At 37.3% G+C, this 12,222-nt stretch overlaps 1 protein-coding gene across 11 annotated transcripts in view; it reads right to left on the bottom strand.

Annotated features, from left to right (window-relative positions):
• r3hdm1 (R3H domain containing 1) overlaps positions 1–12,222 on the bottom strand; it is a 46,666-nt gene that overhangs the window by 22,511 nt on the left and 11,933 nt on the right. For 9 of the 11 annotated variants that reach the window (XM_089134293.1, XM_089134290.1, XM_089134303.1 and 6 more), the window contains exons 2-7: positions 10,145–10,331; positions 8,749–8,956; positions 7,727–7,762; positions 6,974–7,060; positions 1,492–1,621; positions 1,276–1,354 (exon numbers count right to left, since the gene is read on the bottom strand). In XM_089134293.1, the coding sequence (XP_088990419.1) occupies positions 1,276–1,354; positions 1,492–1,621; positions 6,974–7,060; positions 7,727–7,762; positions 8,749–8,925 (509 nt within the window). In that variant the 5' untranslated portion in view covers positions 8,926–8,956; positions 10,145–10,331. The remainder of the gene's footprint in view (positions 1–1,275; positions 1,355–1,491; positions 1,622–6,973; positions 7,061–7,726; positions 7,763–8,748; positions 8,957–10,144; positions 10,332–12,222) is intronic. The other 2 variants (XM_089134308.1, XM_089134306.1) reach the window with 1 other exon arrangement.

Genomic DNA, 12,222 nt, shown 5'->3' with positions numbered 1-12,222 from the left:
GAGCTTCTGAAAGAACCAATGAGGTTCATTCTTGTGTTACGCAACACGTTTTGACTTTCTTCAAGAACCAATGAGGTTCATTCTTGTGTTACGCAACACGTTTGCGCTTTAGCAAGAACCAATGAGGTTCGTTCTTGTGTTACGCAGCACGTTTGAGCTTCTGAAAGAACCAATGAGGTTCATTCTTGTGTTACGCAACACGTTTTGACTTTCTTCAAGAACCAATGAGGTTCATTCTTGTGTTACGCAACACGTTTGCGCTTTAGCAAGAACCAATGAGGTTCGTTCTTGTGTTACGCAGCACGTTTGAGCTTCTGAAAGAACCAATGAGGTTTGTTCTTGAGTTACGCAACACGTTTGAGCTTCAGCAAAGAACCAATGAGGTTCATTCTTGTGTTACGCAACACGTTTGAGCTTCAGCAAGAACCAATGAGGTTCATTCTTGTGTTACGCAGCACGTTTGTGTTTCAGCAAGAACCAATGAGGTTTGTTCTTGTGCGTCAAGCAAGTACAGTTGAGCTTCTATTTATGTTTGCTGATCAATGTTTATGTGAATAAAAGCTGAAATTAAATCTGTTCATCATATAAAGCGACTGTGTCTCTTCAGAAGACTTGGATTGAACACACTCGATTCATATGGATTTAGTTTATCTCTTTATGAACTTTTTGTTAGTTTTGGGTGTAGAGAATTTCAATAGAGGGACAGATAAATGTATTAATTTGTTTTACAGAAAAGAACTAAAGTTTTATGGGTTTTGAACAACATGAGTAAATAACAATTAAATTTTTGGGTGAATTATTCCTTTAAAATTATTATTAAAACATAATATCTAAAAATATATTATTTAAACACAAATATTAAATATAAAATGACAAAAAAAACTGCAAATGTCCCATTTTATTTCAATAGTCCACTTTAGACATTCTACTAACTATAAAAAAAAAAAAAAATCGCAACTACATGTCAACTAACTCTCATTAGAGTATTAGTAGACTGTTAGGTTAGCAGAATGAGTTAACGTAATGAGTTAACGTCAGTATGATGTCTGTTGGCAAGCATCAGAATAAAGTGTTAGCAGATATCAACTAATACTCTAATGGCTGCTAGTTGACATGCAGTTGCAAAGTTCCTTATAGTCAGTAGGATGTGTAAAATGGCCTACTCTAGAAATTAAAAGCACATAAAAACAACTAAATGAATCGACAGGAAGTAGCAGTAGCATTAACATTCAGACGAGGGTGTGTTAATGAGACGGTGGGGGGATTTTCACACACCGGGGGTTGTTCTTCAGCGTGTTGACCAGAAACTCGTGGAGGTCTATTCCCGTGGAGTCTGTGTATTCCTGACTGGGATCTGAGAGAGAGATGGAGAGAGATTCATCACACACATTCTGTTGCATCCATCTGGCCTGCGAGAAAACACCTCCTCTGCCAAAAAAACAAAGACACACACACACACACACACACACACAAACAAACTCACAAACACACCTCTAGAGAGTGTCTTCTTGGACAGTCGATCTGTTTTCTCTGGCTTTTCTGAGATTTTCTCACCGTCCTCAATTTTGATGGACGTTTCGTCTTTTTCAAAAGCCTGACTGAGCTCGATATCAATCTTTTCCTGTTAAAAGAAAAAAATAAAAGAGATTTAGAAATAAGATCTTAACAATAGCAAAAAGTTATTCATTCAATTATAGATATATTTGATATGAACACATTCACATTTCCCAAGTTTCTAAAACAACAAACACCTTTTTTGATGATTAGAAGAAAAACAGCTCATTTTTGTCATTATGAAGTGAGGAGGGTAATTTAAAGCCAATTATGATCTCTTTCCCTTAGCTGCAGCTAATCAGAGGAGTTTGATTAAAATACTTTGCGAAAACAATTAGCACACAACTTGTAATCATCTCAAGTAATAAAGACTCGCCTCCTCTCACATAACAATCACAACTGAGAACAAAAAAAGACTATAAACTAACTATAAAAGCACAACAAAAAAGTTTAGATTAGTAATTTACGAATTTATGGATGCTACCACAATTCTGCCTATAAATAAAATAAATAATAAAAATAACAATAAATAAAAAATTGCACTATTGTTTATAGAGTAATAATACTGGTAATAAAAACGGCATATTAAATAAAAAATGTTTTTTTATTATATATATATATATGTATGTATGTGTGTATATATATATATATATATATATATATATATATATAAAACATAAATAAAACATGTGCCTGTGTGTATATATAAAATAAATCAAATGGGTAATTTTAGTTTTAAATAAGTGGCAGACTGATATATCCACTGACATTTGGACAAAAGTCACAATAAAAGGGAAAAAGCTAAACCAAATTCAATACATTATAATATAACTCCACAAAAATAATAATACATAACATTTTCACAAAGCGCTAAATAAATAAATATTTTTTGTTCAAACACAAAAACTCAACCTAAATAATAAAACAAATAAAAAGTGATATTTTTTTAGGCCAGGCCTATTCAATCCCCACAATATTTAATTTTACTCATAAATGATGCTTATTTGTTCATTCTATAATGCAATGGTAAACTGTATTAAATTGACCTTATAACTGTTAAAAACTTTCGATAGTGATAGTACAAAAAGTGCATGTTCATCATAGTAAATATATTCCATTCAGGTGCGCAGCTTTTGGGTTTAGAGGGTATCTTGGCCTGTTCTACTGCACATGAATTTATATTTTATGAATGGGATTTACAAACTCCCCTGAGGAGAAAGACGTCGGATTGTGGAGGTTATGAGATCATTCTGCCCTTCTGTGAGCTTTGGACTCGATCCCACCATGATCCTTAACTCTGATGCTAAAACTCGGCTTTATTTCAAACAGAGAGCGAGAGAAAGAACCAGCCAAATGAACAGCAGTGGCTTTAAAGAGATAGCTCAGCCTAAAATTATAATTCTTTCACCATTTATTCACCCTTTCGTGATCCCAAATCTTTTGACTTTCTTTCTTCGGAGTACAAAAGGAGATGTTTAGCTGAATGTTCATGCTGTTCTTTTCCATATACTAAAAGTAAATGGGAACCAGGGCTGTCAAGCACTGAAATTGTTTGGATTTTGTACATAGAAAATGATCACAGGTTTCATTTTTGGGTCCTTTTTATGTACATTATAAATCATTATAATTTGTTCCCTGGCTTTTTTCTTCACCTGATCGAGGACAAAAATGTCATGCTACATGAGGGACGGCGAGAGAGAAGACGAATGGACAGATCGTGAATGAGCAGGTTGTGAAGGGGGGGGGGATACAGAAAGATCTATGAATAGAGACCCTCTTTCCTCGGGGAGGAAGTCTCGTTCACTCGCTCAAGGACGTAAACTTGATTAAGGACATTTATTCGTCTATCAGACGGTCTGTCCACAAAGACCTTGAGTTCTTTTCTTCCTCACCTGGCCGTGCACTGCATGACTTCAGATAAAAAAAAGAAGATAAAAACGAAACGATCGGCTGGGATTCTTAACAAAAACATCTTTAAAAGCAAGGTTGTCAAATGTATTCACCGTACATTTGACAACCTTTTCTCTGAAATATTATATGGTCAAGTATTGACATGCTTATAAAAATAAATGCAAGCCAAAAATTGGAGTATATATATATATATGAAGAGTTCAGATGCAAAAGCCTCTAAATGCCATTTGAAATTTTGTTCTTTAATGACGATTTTTATCAAACTTGTATATTTAAGTTCAGTAATTTCAATTAAATGGCAATGATAATTACCTATTAATTGTTATTTAAGTGAAATGGGCTCTATGCACGGCGGTATTTCCGGTGAAGGTGTAAGGATGCTCGATAACTTCCGCCGATCGTAGAGTCCAATGCAATACCGAAAATTTATATTGAATTTTATACTAAAGAAACGTTAGTCACAAAAACAGATAAAACAGACACCCCTCGTTGTGTTTATGCTTCTTTTTAAAATTATATTAAATAAACATAACTATATATAAAATTGCATCTAAACGTATGTACGTTTCGTTTCAAAGACGGAAGGACAGTAAATATTGAAGACTCTGCCATAATCACGTTTTCCTCGGTTTGGAAATGGACGACACAACCGGAAATGGACGAGCATCCTTGCTTCAAATGCGGAATTTATGCGTGCATATAGCCCATTACTGAACTTAAATATACAAGTTTGATAAAAAGCATCATTAAAGAAGAAAATTTCAAATGGCATTTAGAGGCTTTTGCATCTGAACTCTTCATATACACTCTTTAGGTCTTGTTCCAAAAAAAAAAATATATATATATATATATTCACACACACTGTAAGTATTATTGCGGGCAAGTAATTGTGATGTATCCATATGCGACTGAATTACACAACCCTTTTTACCAAATTCATATTTTTGCAGATCACTATCAATAACCCTTACACAAAATAACCAACACACAAAAGAAAGTTGCAGCCTTGTACAAAGAGCTGATGGTGTTGACTGCCTACAGCGAGCTCTGGGCTTCCTAATAGCGGCTCTGAGCTGCACACTAACCTAATAAATAGAACAAAAATGGGGTTTGGATAAGAACAGGCAATTATAGCAATCCACTGAGCTAGGCAGCTGAGACAGGAAAATTGTATTTGGTATAGATGATGGATGAATGCAATCGTGTGCTGGGGACGCGCACACCTTTAATAAACACACAGCTCTATAAAACGTGCACACATGCGATCGACTCGCGCAAAACGTCTTTATAACTAAGAGCAGCGCTGATGTTTTGACAGCGTTATTGATGTGGGAAGCACTGGAGCAAGGACATCGGTTTGATCATAGTTTACGTGCTTTGCTGTGAAGCCCTTGAGGGGAATGATGTAAAAAAATATATATAATCAAAGATAAAATTATATTTCAATGTTTTTGCCTTCTATCGCAAAAGTATTGCAATCCCCAGAGAAACTTTGTGTTGTATTGCAAAACTACCGTTTTCTCGCTAAACAAATGCGCTCCCCTTAAAATGTGCATTTTCTCGCAAAAAAAAGTACATTCTCTTGAGAAACTTTGCGTTGTCTTGCAAAACGATTGTGTTTCCTGAGAAACTTTGCATTCTCTCGCAAAGTATTAGATTCCCTGAGAAATAGGGCTGGACGATTTTGGCTAAACTCATAATCGCGATTAATCGAACAAGTTACCTCGATTGCGATTATTGAACGATTATTTTTTTTTAAATGTCTTTCTCATATGACACTGGCAAGGCTTATACTGTAAATATGTATGTATTTTTGCTGTGTAGTACGACATCCGTTGGGGGCGTATTGCGTATTACGGAGCTGATTTCAAGTGCCAGTGTGAAGGCGACGTAAGCGCCATCATTCCAACACGGCATTGATTACGGCTTTTGTTCACACAGCGCGTGTTCCGGGACCGTACATTTTCCTCTGTCCCCAACCTGGCACCAATCCTGGATCGTGTTTGCGTTCACACAGAAGGTGTTTGCTCTGAAAATTTCCCGGGACCAACGCGTTGTGTAAAAAGGGGCTCATGTTTCTTCAATGTCGCGGACTGGACGGGGCGGAGTTACGAGACTACACACGCGGTAATTATGTTTTTAGGGGAAAGTACATTAACACACAGTGGGCGGGAATATTAATAGGATTTAAAAGCCGAAATAACCGAAATTGTAAAATGACGTTGGTTATAGGCTCTGAATTTCGCTTTCGATTATTTTTCGATTAATCATCAAGCCCTACTGAGAAACTTCGCATTCTCACAAAACTACTGCGTTCCTTGAGAAAATGTGCCTTCTCTAGCAAAACGTTTGCATTTTCTCGCAAAGACATTAGCATTCTCTCGCAAAACTATTGTGTTCCCGGAGAAACTTCGCATTCTCCTAAAACTACGGTGTTCCTTGAGAAAATGTGCCTTCTCTAGCAAAGCCTTTGCGTTTTCTCGCAAAACCATTAGCATTCTCTCGCAAAACTATTGTGTTCCCGGAGAAACTTCGCATTCTCGCAAAACTATTGTGTTCCCGGAGAAACTTCACATTCTCGCAAAACTACTGCGTTCCCGGAAAAACTTCGCATTCTCGCAAAACTATTGTGTTCCCAGAGAAACTTTGCATTCTCGCAAAACTACTGCGTTTCTTGAAAAAATGTGCCTTCTCTTGCAAAACGTTTGCGTTTTCTTGCAAAAACATTAGCATTCTCTCGCAAAACTATTGTGTTCCTGGAGAAACTTTGCATTCTCGCAAAACTATTGTGTTCCCGGAAAAACTTCGCATTCTCGCAAAACTATTGTGTTCCCAGAAAAACTTCGCATTCTCGCAAAACTATTGTGTTCCCGGAGAAACTTCTCATTTTCGCAAAACTATTGTTTCCCTGAGAAAAATTTGCCTTCTCATGCGAAACTTTTGCGTTTTCTCGCAAAACAAATGCGTTCCCAGAGAATCTTCGCATCTTCTTTTACAAAACTATTGTGTTGACTAAGAAATGTAGCATTCTCTCACAAAACCATCGCGTTCCCCATGAAACTTTGCATTATCTCATAAAACATTTGCATTTCCTCACAGAACTATTGCATTCCCAGAAAGACTTACTTTGCATTCTCTTGCAATACTATTGTGTTTCCCCAAGAAAAATTTCATGCTCTCGCAAAACATTTGCATTTTCTCATAAAAACCTTTGCGTTGCCCCAAGAAACGTTGCGATCGCTCGCAAAAGCACTGAAATGTAGTTTGTCCTCCCACCTCATATTATTTCCATCAAAAAAGTTATGTAAGCAAATGCAAAATCATTGAAATATAATTTTTTTTTTTTACCATCACAACGTCCCCTATGGGCCTTAATACTTTGGAGTATGAACAGCATGCTATTTTTATTTTTAAATAGTATGAGAATAATTAAGTAAACTAGGTCACATGACCTAAAAGGTAAAGAGTATGCTATTACGAACACACGCAAACACAGACACACGTTTACCTGTTCTTGTGGCAGTTCTCGGAGAGGGGGTGGAGATGGTTCCTCACACACCGCCAAGCTGCGAACTAACTTTAACTTGCCGTTGGACTAGAGGAGAGTAACTATGGTTACCAAAACGTCTGCCACTCATTCGCAAAAAAAAAAAAGTCCAACAACTCATGACTAATAATACACAAGCACCATTTTGCAACGTCTCAGGAGACTTTTCAGAGCTCTGGGAAGGGTCTGTGTTAATTAGAGGCATGTTTATTAAAACCAATGCTTATATAAACACATCTGAAACCCCTGAAAGTCTGAAAATCTCGAATATATTCATTTTTTAGAAATAATAATAAACACAAGAGACAATTTCTTGCAGGCAATGTCAAAACAACCAAAAAGAACGCACTTTTAAAGCACAAACTCAACAAAATCACAAAAACAGCGGCTGTTCAAAATGCAGATATAAAACGACATCAAGAGCAGAGCAGAATTCGACACTAGGTGGGAAAATCTCCAGAGGAGGCGCTTGGGTTTTACAAACCCCCGGCATTTTGGTTCATGCTGCAAAAGTGCTAAACGCAGCATCCCCCCTAAGCACATTTATTATTCTTTACTGACTCGAGCAGGGGCTTTTATTCCCACAATGCACTGCCGAACTCTCTCTCTCTCTCTTTTTCTCGCAAGGCACACAGAGTGCAGGCAATAAAAACAACCAACTAATAAAAAATAAAATAAAATAACGAACCAACTCATGCTGTGATCATACCGTACCTTGGACCGTTTAATACTCTGTGTTGATTGGCCAAGCTGTTGTTAAAAAAGAAAAAATGAGGAAATTTGGATCATGTTATTAAATATTTAAAATACACAATTGTTTGTTAACGTATGACATTCTTAAAATATATATATATATATATATATATGAACTATACGCATTAATTAAAATAATAATATAAATATGCATTATAAAATATATATATATATTTTTTAGGATATATATTTAGGTAGTTTCTGTAAACCCTAATTTCAACCAAACTGCCTTTACAATCATGTAAAAACCTTACACATTTTTTTTTTTTACACCACTATTGTCACCACTATTTTTTTTATTTTATTAATATTCGGCATGGATGCATTAAATTGATCGACAGTGACAGTAAAGACATTTATAATGTTTTCTAGATTTCTAAATCAAATAAATGCTTTTCTTTTTTTTAAAAAAATATTTAAAAAATTCAATGTATCGCCCACTCCTGGAAATTTATGGCAAATCCAGAAGGTCAAAAAGTTGAGTTCTTCATGTTATTGCAGGTAATATGTCGTTAAAGGAGTGTGTGCACCAGTGAAGCAGCTAATTGTGCAGGAAAGGAGAGAGAAATGAACAATGAGAGGAATAGAGCTGAGATCAGCATGTGTTTCAATGCACCTGGCCGCTGCCCTTTCTCATTGCACCAAGAGCAGATGGTGGCAAAGTCACACACACACACGCGCGCGCGCGCGCGCGCACTCACACACCCTGAGGGTTTGCAGATAAACCAGCAGGATTTCAGGTGCAGATTAACTGTCCTTCCTCTCTTTACTGGCATTAGCCAATCACACGCCAGCTTGGATTCGATTGGCTCATTCTACTCATCTTGTTGTCTTACCTTTGTCTTTAAGCAGAGACAATGGAAACCACAGCAACAGCATACCACTCAGTGGTCATTAACATCCCATAATAAGTCATTAGCAAGAGGCTACAATATCATTTTCTGTTGGCTTTGGATTGCATTACCCATAATGCACAAGTTTACCTGAGTTTGATGCGAGGAACTTTGGTCTGTCACACACTCCTGGGCGTGTGTGCCGTTGTTCTGGGGCGTGTGTTGGGGGTCGTTGAGGGTCGCAGGCGGTTCGGCCATGTGCGGCCCGTCACTCTCCAGAACCTTCATAACGTCACAACTTGTGCTGTCCAGAGAAGATTCAGACATTATCTTCAGACGCAAGGCCGAAAATCACCACCTGTGAGATGAACAGACACACTGGTGATTTAGTTGACAGCGTAATTATGTTGATTTCAACTTGTGATGTTAAAATTACTGGTTCTTTGCTACCAAATTGATGTTAAACTTGTAAAAAAGTAACGCAGGTTGGGTGAAATTACGAATTCTGCAGTGCCAAAGGCTCACATCATGAATATTAATGATGTCTGAAGCTGCTTCGTAACCTTCCTTGAATGTGTATGTGTCATGTAACCTAATTAATATTCATTTCCCATAGTAGTGTTCGTTAATTAGCCAGCTGACTAGCATCAAATTATCATCATATGCCTTTCGGCCAATCAGTTAAGCCTGCAGGCTAATGTCAATATACATAATTAAAAATCATAAGTGCATTTTTTCATGGATAAATTTGCACCTATAGTTTATTTTATGTGAGTAAAGTTGAGGTTGCGAGCTTAGGCTAAATCATGATTAATGTTATACCAATTTTTTCTGGATATTTGCCGTAGGACTCAATTCGGTACTTAACTAAAAGGATTATTTAATAAAATGTTTTATTTTTTTATATAAAAATATGTAAATATATATTTTATACACAATATATATATATATATAAAAAGTTTTATTAATGTCATGCTTTATGGAACACGCAGTCACAAACAAATTAATATAGGCACAAGGCATTCATTAAAACTTTACCATAGTAGGATTCGTAATTTCGCCACATATGGCTAAATATTAGCTCATGAATATTAATTAGCTGTTACAACTGGAATTGAGCAATCAAGTAAACTAATTAATATTCAGTTCCAAACCTTTTACTTTGAACAATTTGTACATCTAATTTGTTCGAAAAGCTTGTGTTAAAAAACAATCCGCACAGGCTAGTCGAAAAAGAAATGCAAGAAAAAGAAATGTGGGAAAATTCCTGGAAGTCTACGTTTTAATTATAGTTGTATAGTTAAATTTGCGCAAATGTTAATTCCTTTACAGTTTTTAGATATCACTGTTGAGAATCGTCAAATTTCATGTAGTTAGCCGCCGTAACTAATTTGACGCAAATGAAAACAAGATCGTACACACATTCGCACAATAAGGCGTTCAGTAAATTCTTGTCGAAAAAAAATTTTTCCGTCGACATTTTGGTATTTTGTTTAAACGTAAATTTTTCCGCACAAACGACATCAGTACGAATGTTGGTGTTTACCGGCTGTGCTGTTTTCAGGACTGGGCAGGAACCTTAGGGAGCGTAGGACCCTGGGGCCTCCGGAGGCAGAGGGGCGGACTGAGAGACGGACAGGGGGCAGCAGCAGTCCCATGACCCCCGTCACCAGCGCTTGGGTCGGGTCGCCAAGCCACGGCTCACGCACACGCTCCGCATCACCCTCGGACACCTGTCACACACACAAGGACAGAGGTCAGGGATCAGTCAAATACAGCGAGGTCAAAGGTCAGGGATGCATGGATACAGTAGCATCCGTGAGGGAGAACTGAACTCGTGTGTGGGTTGTTTGATGGAAAGTCTAAAAGGTCTTTCGGGAGCAGAAGCACTGCAGCGCTTTTAAAAAAGTGTCAGGGTGGTGACATGAATATGGAGAACAGACTGTGCCGCAGAGAAACAGGGACATTAAAATACACTGAGAGGAAGTCACGTTTAATGCTGGACCTTATTCGCATTTTAAGCATTTCAACCAGCTATAAGGAATACTAACCCGATAAATACGGCTCCAAACTCAATTTAAAAGTATCGTCTGTTGATTGGAATTTAAAAAAAGTTTGTTTGTTTGTTTTTTCACTCAAAGTCAATATAGCTCACGATAGGTCTTGTGATGTTTCATCTTTAACATTCCAATGTAGTGAAATCACTATAATTAACAGATGAGATAATTGAGATTATTTTAATTATTCATATTCGAACTGAGAAATTTCTATCTCGCTAGTCAAAAAAGAAAAACTAGTGACATTTGGTACAGCACTTGTCAAGGCGAATAGCCTACGTATTTAAAAACAAACCAAATTTAATCACAAATCCTAGTGTCACAAACAATTACCATTGGCATCAACTCAACAAGAGTTGCGAAATTAGAAATCCTACTATTACGAACAATATGACTGCCGAAATTATCAGTACTACAAACTCAACAAGTGGGGAAATTATGGATCCTACTACGACACACAATTAGTACCGATAATACCAACTTAATTTGACTGGAGTAATTGGAAATCCAACAATGAAGAATTTGTAGTACCGACAGAATACAGGTAGCAAAATTAGCAATCCTACTGTGATGAATGCTTAGTATCGTTAATTCAACGCACCACGAAATCGCAAATCCAACTATAACAAATCTTAAGTAGTACCAACTCAAAAAAACCCAAAAAACGTTTTCGCACTACTATGATGAACGATTAGCATCGTTATTATCCAAGCAACACTAATTATGATAATACTCTAGAAAGGTAACCTCACAGTTGATAAGTCAAGAAATATATGAATATTTAATAGGTTAGAGTGTTACGTAAGTTTTCTATAGGTTCCGGATAGTTCACCCAAAAATGTATTCCCTAGTATTTTTTTCTTTATTTCAGCTTTATTTCGACAACAACCCTGGTGCCAAGTTGCCAACTCAATACAGATGACCAAATACCAATCCTACTAGTTCTTTCAAGTCAAGAAAACAATGAATATTAATAAGTTGTTTCATAATAATCAATGATGTTTGACGCCTTCCCAACAGTAGGATTCATTCATTCAAGCCTGTGTCTGAATGAACTGAACATAAGTGCCAGTGTTCGCCAGGGCATTAATGACCCAAAAACACCCAGCCTCCGCCCCCGCCCATGCCTATCCTGCCACCGCCAATCTAGCAACCTGTGCCAAGTTGTGACCCACCATATATCTCGAGGTCAAACGGGTCTAACCTGCCTCAGTAATCCTGTAAGGTACACCAACTGGGCCTAAAATTTACCAAAACCATTAATCAAAATTCAAGCGATTAGCATCACGCGTGATTTGAGAGTGGCGCAGGTGGTAATGACAAGAACAGGTGGGTTTGACCACACTCAAGACAACAGCCAGACGGTCCCTCGGAATTATCCGAGACCGTGCCATGACTTTTTCGTGAGTGTTTGCGCTCAGGTCACTGGCATTATCCCACATCACCGCAGGAAGTAGGAGTGGATAATGTGTCTCTTGATCTTCTTTGGGCTCAGAACGGACCAATCTGGGGCACAGGGACAAAGAGCGGCACCAACTGACGCTTTCAAGGACAATTATGACTTATG

The sequence above is a fragment of the Pimephales promelas genome, chromosome 2 (assembly GCF_988280905.1).
Source record: "Pimephales promelas chromosome 2, fPimPro1.hap1.1, whole genome shotgun sequence".
In the NCBI taxonomy this organism is placed as follows: domain Eukaryota; kingdom Metazoa; phylum Chordata; class Actinopteri; order Cypriniformes; family Leuciscidae; genus Pimephales; species Pimephales promelas.
This window is presented reverse-complemented; position numbering and strand designations above follow the sequence as displayed.